General features: G+C 41.9%; 4 protein-coding genes across 4 annotated transcripts; 2 read left to right on the top strand and 2 right to left on the bottom strand.

The window, feature by feature from the left end:
• Nucleotides 1-2544: 2544 nt before the first annotated feature.
• ficd (FIC domain protein adenylyltransferase) lies at nt 2545-5342 on the top strand. Its single transcript, XM_071482913.1, has 2 exons — nt 2545-3145; nt 3632-5342. Exons 1-2 carry the CDS (start codon nt 2875-2877, stop codon nt 4711-4713), a joined length of 1353 nt encoding a protein of 450 aa, XP_071339014.1. The 5' UTR covers nt 2545-2874; the 3' UTR covers nt 4714-5342.
• A 1946-nt stretch (nt 5343-7288) lies between these two features.
• On the bottom strand, nt 7289-15733 carry sart3 (spliceosome associated factor 3, U4/U6 recycling protein). Its single transcript, XM_071482912.1, has 19 exons — nt 15536-15733; nt 13928-14054; nt 13723-13827; nt 13448-13632; nt 12970-13075; nt 12268-12392; nt 11986-12141; nt 11220-11358; nt 10897-11004; nt 10712-10789; nt 10577-10635; nt 10102-10211; nt 9892-10004; nt 9721-9797; nt 9462-9633; nt 8890-9353; nt 8218-8370; nt 7870-8057; nt 7289-7761 (listed from the first exon to the last, which is right to left on the bottom strand). Exons 1-19 carry the CDS (start codon nt 15731-15733, stop codon nt 7569-7571), a joined length of 2856 nt encoding a protein of 951 aa, XP_071339013.1. The 3' UTR covers nt 7289-7568.
• Nucleotides 15734-15750: 17 nt separating this feature from the next.
• iscua (iron-sulfur cluster assembly enzyme a) lies at nt 15751-18285 on the top strand. The gene is made up of 5 exons (XM_071482917.1): nt 15751-16068; nt 16249-16362; nt 16465-16575; nt 16676-16754; nt 17574-18285. Exons 1-5 carry the CDS (start codon nt 15967-15969, stop codon nt 17663-17665), a joined length of 498 nt encoding a protein of 165 aa, XP_071339018.1. The 5' UTR covers nt 15751-15966; the 3' UTR covers nt 17666-18285.
• Nucleotides 18099-19646, bottom strand: LOC139624767 (leucine-rich repeat-containing protein 24-like). The gene has a single exon (XM_071484143.1). It carries the CDS (start codon nt 19644-19646, stop codon nt 18309-18311), a length of 1338 nt encoding a protein of 445 aa, XP_071340244.1. The 3' UTR covers nt 18099-18308.
• Between the last annotated feature and the right edge of the window lie 386 nt (nt 19647-20032).

The raw sequence follows: 20032 nt of genomic DNA, 5'->3' as shown, positions 1-20032 counted from the left end.
AGACCTTGTTATTTTTTCATTTCCATAGACTTTTATATGGAGGAATAATCAACAATTTGGTAGATAGAGTGGGTATTGAGCCAGTAGAGGGTATATTATAGGCTGTGGAAGATCTTAAGAATATCACCTTATGTTCATTTTTGTTACGAAGAGAAAAATAAAAGCAAGAATCTCTATATGGAGATAAGAGCCTGTGAAGGCTTTGTCTTCTGTCTTCTCACTGCAACCAGCTGTAGGCCTGGTTTCATGCATTATGGAGTTAAGGCTGCTGCTTCCAAACCAAAGATTAATAAGAGTAAAAGTATCATGATTCAGTGGCAAATTATACAGCACCAGGTCTGATTTGAGCAACAGATACACAAAATGCAGAGCCAGTGTCCCACAGGCAGCTGTCCTCTTTCCAGACATCACAGTTAATCATTGGCAGCGTGTTGATTAAATATTCCCCCAAGGTTTCTTTCTTTCTTTCTTTCTTTCTTTCTTTCTTTCTGAGGAAATGAAAAATACATGTACACATCCTCATGGCCACTATAACTTGCTACAGCTTCCTCTGTGCTTTGAGATCTGCGTGCGATAGAGTTCATGAATAACAGGAAAAAAGAAATAATGCGGCTCAAGCACACTCAAACAGGCTGCTCCATTATCCTCCAAGGTGAAACTGCTGTGGGTAAGAGCAGCACAGAGGGACTCTGTGGTGGTAAATGATGTTAGTGTGCAGCTCAGGGTCTAACATGGTGCACAGTGTGCAACATGACTAGACAAATTCAAAAGCCCAAATTTCAGACAGACCCACTGAATCTCTAACTGCACACACAATCATCTACATGGTTGTTCATTCATTACTTTCTCCTACACAGTCTGTGGGGACAGTGTGTTGCAGCAGAGTTGCAGCCTGTGTGTGAATTTGGGCTATTTTGAGCTGATAATGTTTAACACTGTTAAACTGGCGCACAGCCACGAATCAGTCCTCATCACCACATGCTGTTCACAGCTGGTGGTAATTTGTGTAAAGGCAGTTTCACTAGACTAGACATAGATGACACATGTGAAAGAATGGAAGCTTTTGAAAATGCATAAAGCCTAACAAAACTGCATATCAAGGACATGAAGGACAAGTCTAAATACAACTGAAAAAATACAAAATGTTATTAGAAAGAGAAGGAACAAAAGAGAGAGGATGTATTTCTTACTCTTGTTTCATGCAAACACAGACTCATTTTTACTGCATTCAAAAACTGGATGGCATCAGAGCAAATCTTGATTATAATGATTTTGAGGCCAAGTGGCTACTGCGGGCTTCAGAGGACATGCTGCAGGATGACTGTGATATTTGCATAACAGAGCAATGCTGCCCTCTTCTGTTTCCTCTGCATTAAAGTTATAGAAGATGAACAAGTGGTAGCAGGGCTTGAGATCTTGGTGCTGATAGCTCCATAATAAAAAAATACTGAGCAATTAATTAAAGATGCAATGCCAAAACTACTTCAGTTGTTTTCAGTTCCTCCATGTAAATTATGTACATGTAGATCAAACATTATTTTTTAACTTCTCACTCCCAGAAAGTGAACACTGTTGGTGGCCAATGCCATCCAGGCAAAGTAACTATTCTAATATGTATTTGATCCTTTCCACACTGGACAACAAGCAAACTGTGATAGGCCAAATCAAATACTGATCTATTTACTGATCTGCCCAAAGTATCATACCAGGCAAGCTCCATGAATATTTGAACCACCTGTTTATGAGAAATTATTTGTAATGGAAATGTGTTTATTATGAGAACAGCAACAAAATGGGACATATATTAAGTTATCATAACTCGAGTTGTAGGAGCAATTTGTATCACAGTTTTACTTCTGAAGTGTTGCAGCTGTAAAATTGGGAATTATGGCCCTGAGCATTACCTTTCAGGTATCTCCTATAAACTATACACCTGTCTACCATGCGTCTGTCTCCAGGGCATGGATGTATGCTCCAGGGCCACAACTATTGGTCAGCCATTACTTTCGCTGTGAACTTTTTTGTTTTTTGTGCATGGGGCGCTTAAGCTGATATTGTGTTTCTTTTTTCTTTCTGTCTTTCTTTTTTTAAAAGTTTTTTTTGTTTGTTTCCCCACATTCTGCATGCTCTTTAGCAATCAAATAGTTATGTTTGAGTCAAGGTTAGTTTTTTGGGCCTGAGGCTGTGTCAATAGAAAACAATAGAAAACTAAATTTAAAAAAATTACATATGAACAGAGAAAATTGGTTTAAAAAAACGGAAAATTTAAAACTGAATTAAAACAGGGACAGACAAATTAAATACAGAAATATTTATAAGTTCATAATACCTATACTTGTATTGAATAAATAAATAAGTTAGAGATGTTTTGGAAGGTTGTGCAACATTGCGTTGCGTTGCCTGAAAGGCTAAACTTCGGGCATCATGTCCCAATAATCTCCCAATCAGAAACGGCTACGAACCATTCGTTGTGTTGCTGCGTTTTCAGCCAATCAGCACCGTCCTTTAATAAAATTCAGGCCAATGAGGTTCGAGAATGTTCACAAGTGCAGCCCGAGGAGATGATGTGTATATTTTGTACACAACAGCTACAGCTACAGCTACCGCCGGAAACAAGTCGGTTTGTGAATCAACTAGTCGTTTTTTTGGTCTTTATTTCCAGCGTAGAGCCTCACACCCTCACACAGGCGGCAGGGAGCTAAGTGACGAGCTGTCAGCGTTGAAATCCTGAGATAAGTTTTCTCGGCGGGTCTCCCAGTTGTCATGTTGGCCGTGCTGTCCATCCTGACAGCCGCCCTCCGGCTCTCCTAGCTGGGTTGGGTATACATGGGGAACCGTACCACCAGAGGATGGAGAAATTAACCTGGGATCATCATGGCTGCTGTGACGGTGTGGCGTTACACCAGTGGCCGTGTCCTCGGAGGATGGGGCCCGCTGCTGTGTGTCCTCCTCGGCTCTCTGGTGGCCCTCCTGCTTCCCCTGGTCGGGGTGGAGAACCAGTGCTGCGCCGCCCTGAAGGGCATCGCTCAGCTCCGCTGCCAGCTGTGGGGAAGCTCTCAGCAGCCTCCAGCTGTGCAGTCCACCAGCCTCACCGTCCCCTTCACCGCCCTTGATCTGCTGCCTCACAGGTCCAAGCCCAGCAAAGGTACAAACAACAGGTGTATTGTTCCACCAAACTCACAGTTCAACTCGGTACCATATGTTATGGCGTCTCAAGTCATTTGTCAAGGATAATATCCCAACATTCAAGTTTCCAGGTTCTTAAATATGAGGATTTGTGACTGTGACAAGCAATTTGAAGACGTGTCCTTGCGCTCATGGAAACTGTGATGGCAATTTTCACACAATTTTCTGACGTTTTATGTGCAAAATAAGAAATAGGTTAATAGGCCCCGGGCTGCAGCCTTATCATCTGTCCTCTAATCTCTTTATGGGATTTTAAATATTAGTTTTCTGAATGATTTCTGGTTCTTAAAAATGCAAGTTCCTGTTTGTCTGCAATTGTGTTTCTGTGTAAAACAGCAGGTGATTTTACATATACAATGATCACTGCTGGAATAAGTCAGTACTGTCCAGCTCTGTTGTCTGTGTGTTTGACCTGTTGGAGACGCTGGTGTCATTGTGTTTGCAGAGATGGAGCTGGAGGCCAAAGCGGCGCTGCAACAGGCTCTGGAGATGAAGAAACTGGGGAAGAGGGAGAAGGCTCACAAGCTGCTGGTGCATGCACTGAGTATGAACCCTGATTTTGTGGATGCCCTGACAGAGCTGGGGACCATTCTGGAGGAGGAGAAGGATGTCGTCCAGGCAGACCACCTCTACACTAAGGCCTTGGCCATTTCGCCATGTAATGAGCGGGCTCTGGTCAGCCGAGACCGGACTCTGCCCTTGGTGGAAGAGATTGACCAGCGTTACTTTGGCATCATTGACAGTAAAGTCCGCAGGCTTATGTCCATTCCTAAAGGCAATTCTGCGCTCCGCCGGGTGATGGAGGAAACCTACTACCACCACATCTACCACACGGTGGCCATTGAAGGCAGCACACTCACTCTGTCTGAAATCCGTCACATCATCGAGACGCGTTATGCCGTCCCTGGGAAGAGCCTGCAGGAGCAGAACGAGGCCATTGGTGTGGATGCGGCCATGAAGTACATCAACACCACACTCTTGTCCAGATCGGGAGCCATAACTGTTAGTGACATTCTGGAGATTCACCGGCGGGTGCTCGGCTATGTGGACCCCGTGGAGGGAGGGAGACTGCGCACCAGCCAGGTGTTTGTGGGCCACCACATCCCACCGCACCCTCAGGACCTGCAGAGACACATGCAGGAGCTGGTGCAGTGGCTCAACTCTGATGAGGCCCTGCAGCTGCACCCTGTGGAGTACGCAGCCCTCGCCCACTACAAACTAGTGTATGTGCACCCATTTGTAGACGGCAACGGACGCACGTCACGCCTGCTCATGAACCTTGTGCTCATGCAAGCGCGATACCCACCGATCACAATTCGCAAAGAACAAAGGGCTGAATATTATGCAGCTCTAGACACAGCTAATGAGGGTGATGTGCGGCCTTTCATTCGCTTCATAGCCAAATGTACAGAGATAACATTGGACACATTGTTGATTTCTACAACAGAGCATGCTGTGGGACTGCCAGGAGCCAGCCAGGATCATGCTTGTCCTGACTGCAAACAGACCATCCCCATCCACAACTGAGCTGGAGAAGGAGGACAACAGAAGCATGAGACACTGGCATGCAGAAATAGGTTTCCATGCACCTGATAGATAACAATCCTATCTTAAAATGTGTTGAATTGCCTTGTCCCCGGGCCGTATTCTACCTTACTGTCCCCGTGTTTGGGTTCTGTCCTGCTGATTTCATTGATTCTGCTGCAGGATGATGAATTGAAATCAGATTTTGCTGTGTTTAGGTTTGCTTTTATACACATCTTTTTCCTGCACAACGACGAGAAGCATTTTTCCCCACTGTAACCACGTTTCCATAAGATTTTAGTGCATTTTGATTCTCATTGGAATCATATCTGAAGTTTGACTACTGGTGATGGGATGGGGAAACAAAGCTTTATCATGTCTTTTGACTTGAGATGCTTCAGTGATTTCAACTGTGGATGTGTACGGTGTGTGAACTTTTAGTTCACAATGTCTCATAACACTGAAAGCACTTTTTGGGATTATTTATTTTATTTTAAAATATAAGTATTAACTTTCATTATGTTTTCGGGTTATAAAGTTTTTGAATGAACAATGCTGTGAGTGTCATACTGGAATCAAAAATGATTTACAGAACTTTATTAAAACGAGTTTTAGAGCAGAAAAAAACATGACATGATGTTTTGTTTTTTTTTTTGTTTGTTTTCTTACAGGACCCAAAACACAAGGGTAGAAAAGACTAGACATTTAAACAAACAGGAAAATAAATACAGTGATTGAACAGAAAAATAGCCATTTATTATTCACCTCTACCAAATTCAAAACATTGACTATAGAAATTATACAAAACAACAGCAATGCACTCAAACCACCTTTGGGAAGGTGGAAGATGACTTCTAAAGACCAACAGATTTTTTTCTTTTTCTTTAATATTAGGCCACTTTGGTGAGAGCAATACATATAGCTTGTATTCCATCTGTTTTTAACGTAGATTTCTATTTATTACAAACTGGTGACCTTTTTGAAATGAACATACTGAATGTTACATAACACAATTGTTACTATCCAAACAGGGCAAGAGAACTGGTGGACAAATGGTTGACTCCTAACACAGGAAAAACACAAATGGGAAAACTGCATAGATTCTCTTCTCTTGTGTCAAAAGGAGCTGCAGACCTAAATAATACATGTAGATGACAGCAGTAGCCTCTTAGCTGTCAGGGAATTGCAGCTCTTCTAACACGACCCATTCAGAGTGGAAATCAACTCTACTGAACCTATGAAGAAAACCTGCTCCAACACACATTTATAAAACTACTGTCCACATGTACTTTCTAACATTTATGGTTATAATCTAACTCTTTTTAACATCTAAAAGTAATTATTGTCTTCTAATATCAATGAACTGTTGCAGGGCTGAAAATAATGATTATTATAGATGAATCTGCTTATATTTTCTCAGTTAATTAATTGTTCAGTCTACAAAACTTGAAAAAACTGTGCTCTTCGAGTGTCAGGTCATCAAATGTCTAGTTTGGTTGTATCAATAGTTCTGAATACATTCAATTCACCATAATATAGGAAAAGGAAAACCAAACAAGTGCCACATTTGAGACGTTGGAAATACAATATATTTGAAAAATATTCCTTAAATATGCATTTAGAGGATTCTTTATCAATCTATGTTGGGCTTATTAGTTTTCATGTGAAGTTAGAGATCCAAATCGCTGGAAACATTTTTTTAATCAACCAAACTAAAGCACATAGACTTTAGTCGGGGATGTGTCCAGCCAGCAAAGCAGCCAATTAGACACATTTCTACGGCATCATTAACACCCTGCTTACATGTGCACGCTCTGAATATCAAAAAGATGAAGGGAATGTGGTTCATTTCCCTCTGAATCTCTGTTTAATTCCACAGAACATAATTTAGAATGATGTGCAACACAACTTAAGTGGCTGGATGATGGATGTTTTTACCCTGAATAGACAGGCCACATTATTAGTGATGAAAGTGATGTGTGAAAACAGATAAATCATAACACAACATAGTCTGTAAATACTCTACCACCTGTTAGCAGTGTGACATGACATGAGGGCAGTTCTCGTACTGTAACGTGCCCCCAGGCCAAGATAAAGTCAGTTAACTAATACTAATATGCTGGACCCTCTTGGGGTACTCCACAGCATCACAATACTGATGATTACTAGCAGATGGTAACTCAGAGATAGGGTAATGCAAAAATAATGATTTAGCCATAGTCAGAAAAAAATCTTTGCTAGTCTTGTTAGCTGTGTCCTCAGAGGTGAACATAAGTTACACAATAAAAGTCATAGGTTCCCTAAAAACATCTGGAGAATATGTCTTTTCATCACTGTAGCACATCCAACTTATGTACACACACCAACTATGTTACACGTCTGAACTATCAAACTTTTGCATATTTTGCCCCATTTTTTAAAACAACATTCACAAGGTTGGCTGTTTTGAATATTTAAAAAAATACTCTCCCATATGCTTCTGTCAGGTCCCCTTCACATTACACAACAAAAGAAGACACCTTGCAACAAAAGGCTTACAATTTTAAACACAGTATATTTACACACAAATATAATAGACTTTTTTTTTTTTTTTTTTTATAAAATAGCCTGCCAGCCACCTTCAAACACACCCAACAAAAACAATCCGTCACACTGGTGAAAAGTCTTGGTTGAAAAGGTTTTGTGATGGAGGGCAGGAGCTTGGCGATTAAGGCAATCTCGCAGAAGGGATGATGAGAACAACACTGAGATTAAAGGGAAGTCAGGTAACCAATTACAGAAAAATCACCAACACTAATTTGTAAGGACACAAGATGGCTTTCAGTGTGAAGGCGGTCGTAATCCTCTCGCTCATCTTCTCACTTATTTAGAAGCATCCGGGCAAAGTCTGAATTTGACAAAGGTTTGGTCTCTGCCGCTGCGTTCGCTGATGCGCTGGCTGCTGCCGGCACCCGCTCAGCTGCAGTACCGTTCTCAACTTTGCTCGCGGGCCCACTTTGTCGGTGCAGGGAACGAGGGAGTAGTGACAGCTGGGTGCGCCCTCTTCCTCTCCTGGGGAAAGAAAACAAACAAACAAAAAAAAAAACAGCTCAGCTGTCTATCTTTACAGTTACAAATGTGAGACACAAGAACAGCAGAGGAACACGTTAATCAACTTACGATCCGTAGACCTGGCGAGGCATCATGTCTGTCGTGGGTCCACTGGAACCAGGTTTATCCATCATGCTTCTGCGAGGAGGGTTACTTATAGCAACAGAGATTTTGTTGCCCTCTACTTCCGTGCCGTCCATTTTCAGAACTGCCTGAGACGCCTGCGTTTCATCTGCAAACTCAACATACGCCAGACCCTGTGGAGACACACAGCAAGAGAGAGTTAATAACGTCGGCAAAACTCCACACTGAGACTTGGCTCAGTGTCTGCGTGGCTGTAGGTGGTAATCATTATCTTCATCAAGACCACCATTTTTAGCCAAACATCTGGACACTGTCGTCCGCTTAATGCCTCACCTTGGGTTTTCCTGAGCGATACGTCACCAGACGAACTTCTTTGACCGTGCCATGACTTTTGCAGATTTCCTCCAGTTGCTCTTTAGTGCATGAGAACGGCAGCCCAGAGATGAAGATTTTGTGTTTCTCCATTGATGTGTTGTATTTGAACACCTACAAAGACATAAATGTGAAGACATCACGTGTGTTGTATGTTATCAGGGTTTATATGCGTTTGAAAGCATCAAAGAATTCAACTTAACACCTGTTGTACAGTCACACTGGACAAAGCATGATGGAAAACCAGTAGGGATGATATGACCTAGATTTACTGATCATTACATTTTCAGTAACACTAAGCAGTATGACTTGACCCAGATAAGTGGCATAAAATGGACAGATTAACCAATTAAAATTAATTAATTCAATTATAACTGCAAGTAGCAATTTGCAGGTCACTTCAGGTGAGCAAAGTCAGCTTGAGATATAAACAAAAAATGTGATAAGCCCCGCCTACTCATACCTACAGGATTAGAACCTTAATTAACTTCAAGTCAAAAGAAGATCTTTAAGAACTTGTAAATGAACTGTAAAGTTGTTTAACACCTTCTAACCCATGAAACCCAATGAAATGACTGTCCTGCAGATACCCTGCCCATAATAAAAAACATGTATTCTTGTGGTCATATTTACCTTAAAGTCAGGGTTTTTGTTTTTATCCACACAAGGTGACACAAACATGGGCCTGCCCTCCACCTCCACTCTGTCCAGCTTCAGGGCTTCAGCGACTGACACCTGGGATTCAAACTGTACATAGCAGTAACCTTTGAAGCTGCCTTTGTTGCTGAAGACAGGGCGAATCTGTGTGATGGGACCACAGGTCTCAAACAGTGTCCTAAGCTTTGTCTCTGGCTCCTCCAGGGTATATGCCAGGTTGCTGATGAACACACTGCTTTTATCGTTTCGAAGCTCTGGTTTGTCATCGTTCTGCCTCTGGGCATCAGCCGCCACCGCCGCTCCCTGCTGGACTTTTTTAGTGCCAGGTGGAGGAGGCTTAAAGCCGGGGGGCGCGTTTCTCCCAAAGAGTCCCGTCTCAGTCTCCATGTACTCCTCTGTGGTTTGGTCCCCATTTCCTCTGTGCCTTTTAGGGGCTTGTTCTGTCACAGAGAAATAGAAAAATCAGGAAACACGTAATGAATTATATCAGACTTTGTTTTGATGAAAAGTAAAAAGTTCTATCATTTAAACCAAGTAGCCTATCTTACCTGAGTCTTCATTCCATTTGTCCTGATAATCATCCTGCTCTGCTTTCCTCTTCTCCCCGAACCGTGTGCCCTTCTGGAACTTCTTCTGAGCCTTCTTGTCTGACTTGGCTTTCCGCCGCTGCTCAGCTCTCTCCTCCTCTTGGCGAGCCAGGCAGGCTTCTTTCTCAGCCACCTAACAGATGGGCACAACATGGTAACATTAGCCAAAAGCAGCTAAATGATACTGCTGCGCAGTGCCGCGCTGATTACGTGCTCCTACCTTTGCTCGTTGCTCATTGATCCTGTTCAGCCGCGTCTCTGTCTTCTGCACCGCCACATCCCAGTCCTCCAGAGAACCTGCAGGCGAGGAGGCAAAATATAGAGACACGCTGTCATTTGTGAAAATCTTGTTTATTTTCATCCTAACTTTGGTTTTTATTTTGGGACTCACCTTCCACCCTCTCGAAGGTGAGCAGGACTTCACACACATGCTCTGGGTAGTCGGAGGTGCACTGAACTGCTCTGTGAAGAGCTTTCCGACAGTGAACAGGGTCTCCATAAGACCTATGGATAAAGTAAAAACAGACACATTTAGTCCAAATGATTGGTCACAAAGTCATGAGCACTTCAATTAACCCCTTACAGACATGGATTGACAGACCTTTCAAGGTTATAGTACTCCAGCCACATGTTGGCATATTTGGCATTCCCTTTTGTCATGATACTGTCCCACAGTTCTCTGGCTTTTTGTATGTTCTTGCAGTGGAGGGCCTGGTAGCAGGAAAAAAAGAAAATCATGAAATGTTAATTCATGCAAATTGTTTCCATATTACATGCCATTTTTGGGGGACTTATTAGAACTTTAAACACACATTCAGATTGTCACATAAATTATTATTTAATAGTATAATAATCTTAAACTGTCAAAGTGTGGGAAAAGTAAGTCATTATAATTTAGTGGGTTAAGAATGTCACTGAGTAGTTGTACACACTTTAGTTATTACTAAAAAAACACAAAAAAGATATTAATAAACAAAAGAACAGACACAAAAAACAGATTAAATACAGGGTTAAAAACAACTGAACATAACAGAGATCCAACTTTTGGAAATGGTTGTCATAGTAACAATGCTTACCTCTATTCTTGCCCAGATCTGCATTATGATACAAGATGGATCTCCACTTTCACCAAATCCTGCAAAGCCACAACAACCTGCATGAAAACCAGAGTAAGTACACCACAAAAACAAATCTCAGTGAAATCCACTTACTTTCTTCCACATCCTGTTTCATGTAGTCCAGAGATCGAGAGAAGGTTCCTCGTAACTCCTCTAACTCTTTACTTGATTCTACAAAAAACAAGACAATATCAGCAAAAAAACAATCTGAATTAGATTTTTTTAAATTGTGTTACACACACACACACACACACACACACACACACAACTGCTCTCACCTTTACTGAAATCCACACGTCTCCTCAGGTAGTCCAGGTATGCCTGCCAAATTTCCACATAATCTGTAGCTTGAATGAAACCTGCATTCAGTGCCTTCTCAAAAACATCTGTGTGGAAGAAACAGGAATGGCGGAATGATATGAAACAAGATCCAACATACCACTATAAGGGTCTAGGATATATTCCCATAAGTCTGTTATCATTTAAAAACACATTCAAACAATGTTTGTGGCAAGTACACTTAAATCATATACAAAAAAAATAATTAATACAGTAAGTGAGTCATGATCTGAACAGCTTCATGCTGGTTTCTAGTTGTTACCTGAGACAACCTGATGATCAGCTCCATGCCTCTCCAGAGCTAGCAGGTAGCTCTTCCACAGACCCATGGTCCAGGGGCAGTTCCTGACGGCACGTTCATGAATAGGAAGAACCAAGTCTTTGATCTTCAGCTGACGATCCTAAAGAGCCCAAAGAAGACAAATACCAAAATGATTAAAATAGTCTTAAATGAGCTGGAAGATTTTTTTTTTACGAATGATGTAAAGAGCCACTTCTATCAGCAACCACAGCAACCTTCTAAAAATTATATTAATATGAACTGCTTGCTTGTGCAACTGCAAATATTTACACAGTTCATCCATGAAGACATGGCTACTTTAACAAGACTGTGCCCATGGGAAAATCCGATACAACTAAAATAAGAACAATTTTAATTGGTTTCCCCCTTTGAAGATTACTGAAATGATTATCAGCCTTACAAATCACAGGTCATTGTTCAGGTTTAGTGTTTTAAGGCGTCAGAAACTACATTACAACAGTTAAAAGACCCATGAATCCATTCAGAAGGAGCTGCTGGTGAAATCATTGGCTGTAATTTAGCAAGATAAACTCAACACAATCTGCAACAGTGTAATCATAGTTGTTTAGTCCTTGCTGGCAGACAATGGAATTGGCCAGTTTCAGACCCCAAATAAGATCAGTCCATCTAGGAGGTAATGGCATGTGAACCAAGTTCCAACGCTACACAGCAAACATCACAGTCTGGCTGGGAGGCAGCACCACGCCAAACACTGACCAGTACTCACAAGGTAGGTGGTGTATTTTGCCCACATGTCTGGTACCAGGCAGTTCTCTGCCAGGGTACGCTCAAAGGTTATCTGGATCCGTGCTGGGTCTCCCTCCTTTAGTTCAAAGTCGATGTAGGTCTGATACTCTGCCAGCTTAGGAGGTTCTGCTACCAGCTGCAGCAAGACAACAGCATGCAAATGTTATACACAGCAAAATCTACGCACATCATTTCAAGTCCTTTCGGAGGACGACTGCAATAGATAACGTTTCAGCCAGAATTATTAATGCAAGTCAGTTACCAGTGACTCCTCAAAAGATTTGCACTTTTCCATCTGCTGCAAAGCCTTATTGTACTGATGCAGGACTGTCTCAGGCACCCCATGTTCAGACCACTCCTCATACTCTGCATAGGTGGCTTCCATGTCTACAAAGCAACGGAGCACAATTATTTCAAGTTTTAAATGCAATCTTCCTTTTTTCAACATTATCAATAAAGACACACACACACCACATTCAGTATTTACAACATGTAAAAGAGTAACATTGACAGTTATCAGTTTTAATTTAGGGTCAGTTTCCAAATGTTTGAAAGTATAATTCTTTATCTCTGCCCAATACTTAAGTGTACAATTCCACAAGTGAGAATTTCAGATAGGAAAGAGTTTCAAACATTAAAGAAATGCCCCTGGTCTCCACTCAGCTGTGTCAGAATAAAAACTACACAATACTGGACCCTCCGACCAACTCTCGTCCACTTGTGAACCAAAATGAAAGAATGGTCAGAGCCTGAAGAGGAGTGCTCTCTTTCTAAATCTGTACGGTATTTCAGAGGCCACATCACGTCAGTGCCACTTTTAACTCATCCTGAAAGGCAGCATTATCTTTACAAATGTGGTAATGCAGTTTTTCAGGTGGGCCATGGCCATGACACACAGCCCTCACAACAGGAATCCTGCCCATTTTACAGCAACCTGTCTGGACAGAAGAGGCATCATGCTTACCCATTAAGGGGACGGCCAGCTGGCGGCGAAACAGTGTATGGATTCGCTCAAGCTGAGCGTTCAGCAGCTCCTGCTCCTCGCGACTGGGAATCCTGCCAGGGGGAGGCTGAAAGGAAAGGCAACAGAGAGAATTGTGTCAAAATTTAGCAAAGGCCCATTTAGTCTAGCATCAAAGGAATTCAACATTTAAAGTATTTTTATTTATTCTGAGTTAGATGAGTGGATTATCATCTAAAAGCCTGATTTGTTAACCTGACAGAGGCAGATGAGACTGATATTATCTGCCCTTTACTCTTTACTACAGTACAAGTGTTTTTAATCGAACAAGTGTCTGTCATGAATTATCTAATATCATTTTTGAGACTGTATAATTAAAAATGAAATCTTTCTCACACGTACATACATGATCAAATAGCAACAAAAGCAGAGTGTATGTGTGACCACTTATAAGATCTCTGCTACTGATGGAAACACAAACCTGTACTGTAGAAAGAATGGCGTTCTCAAACTCTCTGTATGCCTCCCACACCGTCTGTCCTTTAGTCACGTGAAGCCCCACAGCTGTTACTGCTCTTTCAAAGATGGATCTCACTTTGTCTATCCCACCTGGTGAGCCCATGCCTCCAATTGAATACTGAGCATATTCAAGCCAGATATCTGGACCTGGATATAAAAGGCACAGAGTTAAATGTAAAGATTATGCAACAATGAAATGTCAAGTCAAAGGCGGTAACAAATGTGCGGTGCACTCACAGATATAATCTTTTACAGCTCTCTCAAAAAGTTCATATACTTTCTCCCGGTTTGGCTCTTCCTCAGTCAGACGGATCTCATCCTTGAGCCAATCCAGCCAGATCTCTGCAGGATTAAATAAAATGAGATTTCACTTGCACAAATAATGCAGGGCTGCTGTCAACTGATGTTTATGACCCCAAAACCATATTAAACATAGACCAACCTTCAGTGAGAGGGAAAAGTTCACTCATCTTCTGCCTTGCCTTTCGCAGTCGAAAAAGTTCTCCCTCCTGTTTCAGTAATTTGATGAGATCCACGTGGCAGTTGTAGTCAAATGCATTGATTGACAGCTGAAAAAAAAACCAAAACAAAATCACTCAAAGAAAGGGGGGAGATGTTGAATAACATAATTAAATACATCCTAATTAACCAGTGCTTATTCTGTGTTAATTTAGCAGTGATTTATTACCACTAACCAAGAAAATATTAAACTGAAATTATAATTTGATTTTAGTGCCCGCTTAATAACCAAGGTAACTTTATTAAGTTTATTAAGTCACTGCTTGAATGCTTGAGCGATTCAAGCAGTGACTTCAGAGATTTCAACACTACAATCACAACTTGAAGCTTAATAAAGACACAAACTGTGACAAATAAGGGACAAAAAATAGATAGATCCCACCAGGGTACCACAGATGCAAATATATTATGCCTATAAATTCTATTAGAGCTAAAATTACCTGATAATTAATCAATTAGACAAATATTTTAATAATCAAATAATCATTGAAGAGATTTTCTAAGCAAAAATAAACAATCCCTTGTTCCAACTTCTAAATTCTGAGGATTTGCTGTTTTTCTTTGATTCATATAAATCAGTAATTTAGGGGTTTTCTTATGGTTTATTGTACGAAACAAGACATCACTATGGGCTTTAGGAAATTCTAATGAGTGTTCTTCACTATATTCTGACATCCATTAAAGTAGAAAATAAGTGGCATATTAATCAATAACGAAGATAACTGTTAGTAGCAACCCTTAATTGTACCTAAGGATTACCATTGTCATGCTCCTTTCAGGTTCACCGTTTCATTATGGTCATTTTGGAGGCTGCAGTTTGTGGTGCTATTGAATTGTAGTGTGTTATTCTGAGATGCGTTTCTAATGATTTATTTATAGCAGTGAGGGCATTAAGTTGAATCAACACCTCCCTGAAACAGCTTCAGCAAAAACTGAACTTGTTTTGATTTGTTGCATGTCTTTGGTATTAAACTGCATTAGTGTGAGACCGGTGTACCTAATAAACTGGCAACTGAGTGTAACATAAGTAAAGCTGCTATTAAGTTATAGACTCGGTTTTGTTTTGGTTATGGTGGAAGCACAGACTGGAGCTTTTATTGCATGTAATGTAATGATCAGTCAGATTCAACACCTTAAACGTGACAGCGGATAAAGTTAGGACAGTGTGTACTTTCTACACACGTGTACTTCTTGCCTGACCACCCTGGAAGCTGTGGTGTCACACTGGACGGAGATGGTGAAAAGACGCATGTGTCACCAGAGGAGCCATTAGCATCACAGATTAGCAGGACAGCTAATCACGACAGCTATGTGAATGGCGTCGTATCATACGCGCCCTTTTAATTGTTTTGGACAACAGCAGCTAACATTACTATTTTTCTAGTTTCTGCTAAAACACCGCAGGGCAGAACAGCTCACAGTTTTAAGCTACTGACGTATTGCAGTTGACTGTGTTTACCGCCCATTCATTCTCATTAGCTCGTCGGCTAACGTTAGTTAACTATGCTTGGCTTGGTTGTTGGCTAATTACCTGCTCCTCCAAACGCTGGATTTCGGCTTCATTTTCCTTCTCATCTTCAGACGAATCGTCCTCCTCGTCGTCTGAATTTTCTACTCCCATGCCCTCCTCCTCCTCCTCGTCCGATTCCATCTCTCTCTCCTCCATCCCTGCATCTTCCTCCTCCATATCTTGCAACTGCGTTTGCTCTGCGCTGCTTGACGCTGCCATGTTGGAAAGGCTGTCTGCCTGGTAACAGCCTAACAAGCCAGCAGCACTGCCGTGAGAGGAGGAGCCCCTCTCTGAATCCGCCGAGGATCCTCTCACATGTAATGCCCACTGTTATCCGCTAGTAGGGGCTCCTTCGTCGGCGAAACCTCCCTTTTCGCTTGTTCGTCAACAAAAAACCCGTCTTCTCCAGTCGTACGTACTCGTCGATTTCCGTTCATCATCGGCAGCTAAACATGGCGACGGTCTCCTTACGAAAGTCAGCGACCTCGCTGTTGTTATTTAGAAGCAGGTTGACGACCCCGGGGCTGAATCCTCTCTGTTCATATCACAAAAAGGTAACTGACTGCAAAAGATGTTTTCAGCCTGTAATTGTAAACCAACCCGCCGATGGTTAGTTAGCGTCTGTCTGTCTGTCTGTCTGTAACTTCACCAGCAGCGTCCTATCTTTTTGACTCATTACCTAAAAACAACTGAGCGCTAATGCATTGTTTTCTGTATCTCTGGCTTTCCTGAAGGTGGTGGACCACTATGAAAACCCAAGAAATGTGGGCTCTCTAGACAAAAACTCCAAGAATGTGGGGACGGGGTTGGTGGGTGCACCAGCCTGTGGTGATGTCATGAAACTTCAGGTAAGTTGGAGGTCAAGCGCAGGTGTCACCACCCAGTTGCTGCTGCCATGACTTAAAACTTCCTGCTGTATTACTTGGTGTTTGGCTCTCTGTCGTTGGCAGATCCAGGTGGATGAAAATGGTAAGATTGTGGATGCAAAATTCAAGACATTTGGCTGCGGATCAGCCATTGCCTCCAGTTCTCTAGCAACAGAGTGGGTGAAGGGGAAGTCGGTAAGTTGGTACAACACAGATAAAAAGGAAAGATTTTACAAGTTTATGTTTTTTATGGGTAGTTTGTTGGTGATCTGGTTATTCTGCTTTCACGCTGCAGGTTGATGATGCTCTGAAGATAAAGAACAAAGATATTGCCAAAGAACTCTGCCTTCCTCCAGTCAAGCTTCATTGCTCGAGTAAGTTCAAGTTAATAAAACCAAAGCAGACACATGATTGATGACAGAAGTTAGTAACGTTATACACACAGAAACTTACTGACATAGAGATCTGTAACAAGTTAAAGGAAGAACTAAAACCAAAGACATCACAAGCTTCCATAACTTTTTGACATAGATGTTTGACAAATTGACAAAAACGTCATTCCTCATAAAAGAAGTATTTTGATAATAGTGATTTAGAGCGTTTGGCACTTGACACATCTGTTCAGAATCAGCCATATGTGTCCAGTTTTCATACACATAAATACTCATTAAAATATTCAGTAACCCCCCCTCATGTCCTATATTGAAGTATGTGCATTTTTATGTTTTTCAACTAATTAATTGAGGTTTTTGCTATAATTTGTCACCCATTTATATTTCACATTTACATGGACACAATATAAATGTAACAACGATCAGTGATTTTGCCTTACAGTAACTTACAGTTAGTGGCCATCCTTTTAACATCTCTGTGTGTAATTGGACATTGGCAATGTTGTAAATTAATGAGCAATACTAGATTATTTTTATATAATTTCTGCAACAATGCAATGAAATATTCTGATTAGTCTGGTATTTAATTCATAGGATTAGCCTTAACCAAATATTCTTTACAGTTTTACAATTGATTTTTCAGAAAATGTATTATGTCAAAATAAATATTGTTATTCTGATATAAACTTTGATATGCTATGGATAGAGGATTTTCTTCTTATCACACATTGAGACCAAAGCTTTTTCTGCAGTAAAATCCATCATAACGTTTCTAAAACCTCTTCTCTCCTTGTCTTTTAGTGCTTGCAGAAGATGCTATAAAAGCAGCGCTGTCCGACTACAGACTAAAACAACAGGACGAGAAGAAGGAACATGTCAAAGCCAGCAGTTAATATGTTGCTATTAACTGTCCAATACGGGCTGTTGATCCCGCTGATATTTTAGCACCAGCTCATGTCACGCAGCTATGCAGAGCTGTATAGAAGATGAGTTGCCATAATACAACAGGTCTTGCACCCTTCTAGGATTTCTGGGATTTTTCTAGCATTTAAAAATCTCCATAGTTGTGGGGTCAGTCTCTTGAATTCAAGCCAGGATACCCGTATGTTTAAGTGCCAGATGTTAATGGTGTCTGTGGATTATTTCTCATCACATGATCAGAAATGTTTATTAATTGCTGCTGATTTTGGTGGTGGAAGTTCATGGTAAATATTTTAGTACTACCTTGATGCTTAATTTTAAACAAGGGAGCTGAACACTTTTACTTACTTGCAGAACTTTTCTACACAGAATACAATGACATACATCATAAATCAGGAGCTATAAGTTTTTGTTTTGTATATTTCTTGGGATTTAGGCTTTATTTTGGCTCGAGTGTATAAAACAACTGCTCCCTTGTGGGGGGTTCGGTATGAAAATGCACTTAAGTCAACAACTCAAGTAAATGTACCAAACCATAATACAGAGCATTGTATGAGACTGTGCTTTTTGTGAATTAAATGATTAGAAAATATTTTCAGTGTGTCTTTGCTGATGTCATCCACCAGATCCTGCATCAAGCGGAGCCACCCTCTGCTGGCGCAGAAGTACCTGTTTCAATGCAAGCAGCACTGCCAGGATAAGGAGAGCTACTAATACACATAACACAACCAGTAGAGAGATGACAATTGCAGAGTCTTGTTGTGTGAACGGTTGTGGGTTGGGAGTGGGCCAGGCTGCATCTCTGTTCGTAGAAAGCAAAGCCCGCGTCACCTCAGCAGAGGTTGCATTACTTGGAGGGTACCGACCTGTGATGTTATCTCGGCATTTCTGTTCCTCATCAGGAAGAGAACTAGTAGTTTTTAAATGGGACGTGCTTGCAGACTGTGTTTTATTTAGGAATAAACACTCCTCATAGGTGAGGGTCTCTAAAGTGTAGTGTTCATGTAGTACACGAGTCTCAGGAAGATCTTTGGAAACAGTTTCTATTGATACTGGCTCTGACAAGTCTCCTAAATTCCTCTTGTTTTCAAATGAGCTTTGTGTTGTTGACTCCACCGTCAGCGTTTCCAGCTTTCTCTCCAGTGCAGAGTTCGGTGCCAGGTGATGCGTCCTCTCATCTGGCTTCAGGACATGAGGACAGATAGCCATGACAGAGAGGTTCAGAAGGAGACGGTGAGCAAGATGGACAGGCTCTGTGCACACCAGGTCTGTGGCCATCTTCACTCTACCACTCAGCAGCCAGCGGTAAAGATACAGAATGTCACACTCGCACTCCCACAGGTTGTTGGTGAGGTCCACAGATCTGAGACGTGGCAGACTGTCGAAGGCGCTCTCTGGGACTGAGCGTAGGCAGTTGCTGTTGATCCTCAGGACCTGCAGGTTGACCAGGGAGGACAGCGAGGGCAAGTCCAGGGCGGAGATGCAGTTAGCTGAGAGGTCTAAATGGGTGAGTGATGGAGGGAGATCCAGAGGGAGGCTTGTAAGCTTGTTCCCTTTCAGTGTCAGGACCTCCAGCTTGTTAAGACTCTGAAGTGCTCCGGGCTGGATGGCACGGATTCGGTTATCCTCCAGATCCAGACGAGTGAGGTTTCCCAGCTGCCTCAGGGCACCTGCGGTGATGTAAGTGATGCGGTTTTCTTGCAGCAGCAGGGACTCCAGGCTGGGAGGCAGGCCACGGGGGAAGCGGGCCAGCAGGTTATGACTGAGACTGAGCTCCTGGAGGCTGGAGAAGGGCCGGAGCAGGTGGTCCACATTACAGAGCTGGTTTCTGGCCACAGATAGAGCCGAGGTGCTGAGAGGGACAGAGGGAGGAAGCGACCTGAGACCCAGGGACTCGCACAGGACCAGAAGTCCTGGGCGAGTGCAGCAGCAGCCAGGGGGACAGGGAGACATTGTGAGGCAGGCTAGAGGACAGATGCAGAGAACCAGTAGGACACAACATCTGCACCAAAGCATGACTCACTGCGAGAAATAATGGAGGAGAGACAACCACATTAGACACATCAAACTGTAATAAACTGATGCCTCATTTATTTTAACTAAAAGAGGGGTACCATTTTACATTGAGGCACCCGTCTTGAAGGGTTTATAAGTCGTAATTAATGGCTTTATTGTTGATTAATAAATTATTTACTAATACTTTATAGATCAGATATGAGACATTACGCAGGGTCTATTTGACCACAGACCTTTGGGAAGAGAGCTTTTTAACAGTTACAACTGCAAACCTGATGGATTATTAAATGATTTATTAACATTTATACAGTATTTGCAAATCA

Source organism: Trachinotus anak, unplaced genomic scaffold, assembly GCF_046630095.1.
Source record: "Trachinotus anak isolate AG129_WGS33_773 ecotype Australia unplaced genomic scaffold, CSIRO_AGI_Tana_v1 ptg000008l, whole genome shotgun sequence".
In the NCBI taxonomy this organism is placed as follows: domain Eukaryota; kingdom Metazoa; phylum Chordata; class Actinopteri; order Carangiformes; family Carangidae; genus Trachinotus; species Trachinotus anak.
Note: the sequence above shows the minus strand (reverse complement) of the source record. Positions and strands in the feature narration are given on the sequence as shown.

Excerpts from the sequence above, each read along its gene's own strand:
- ficd (XM_071482913.1), top strand. The coding sequence starts at position 2,875 with ATGGCTGCTGTGACGGTGTGGCGTTACACCAGTGGCCGTGTCCTCGGA. Across the intron at positions 3,146-3,631 it reads CAGGTCCAAGCCCAGCAAAG|AGATGGAGCTGGAGGCCAAA; the intron begins GTACAAACAACA and ends TTGTGTTTGCAG.
- sart3 (XM_071482912.1), bottom strand. The coding sequence starts at position 15,733 with ATGGCAGCGTCAAGCAGCGCAGAGCAAACGCAGTTGCAAGATATGGAG. Across the intron at positions 13,076-13,447 it reads CCATTCTTTCTACAGTACAG|CCTCCCCCTGGCAGGATTCC; the intron begins GTTTGTGTTTCC and ends CTTTCCTTTCAG. Across the intron at positions 8,058-8,217 it reads ATCGCTCAGGAAAACCCAAG|GGTCTGGCGTATGTTGAGTT; the intron begins GTGAGGCATTAA and ends GTGTCTCCACAG.
- iscua (XM_071482917.1), top strand. The coding sequence starts at position 15,967 with ATGGCGACGGTCTCCTTACGAAAGTCAGCGACCTCGCTGTTGTTATTT. Across the intron at positions 16,069-16,248 it reads TCTGTTCATATCACAAAAAG|GTGGTGGACCACTATGAAAA; the intron begins GTAACTGACTGC and ends GCTTTCCTGAAG. Across the intron at positions 16,755-17,573 it reads AGTCAAGCTTCATTGCTCGA|TGCTTGCAGAAGATGCTATA; the intron begins GTAAGTTCAAGT and ends CTTGTCTTTTAG.
- LOC139624767 (XM_071484143.1), bottom strand. The coding sequence starts at position 19,646 with ATGTCTCCCTGTCCCCCTGGCTGCTGCTGCACTCGCCCAGGACTTCTG.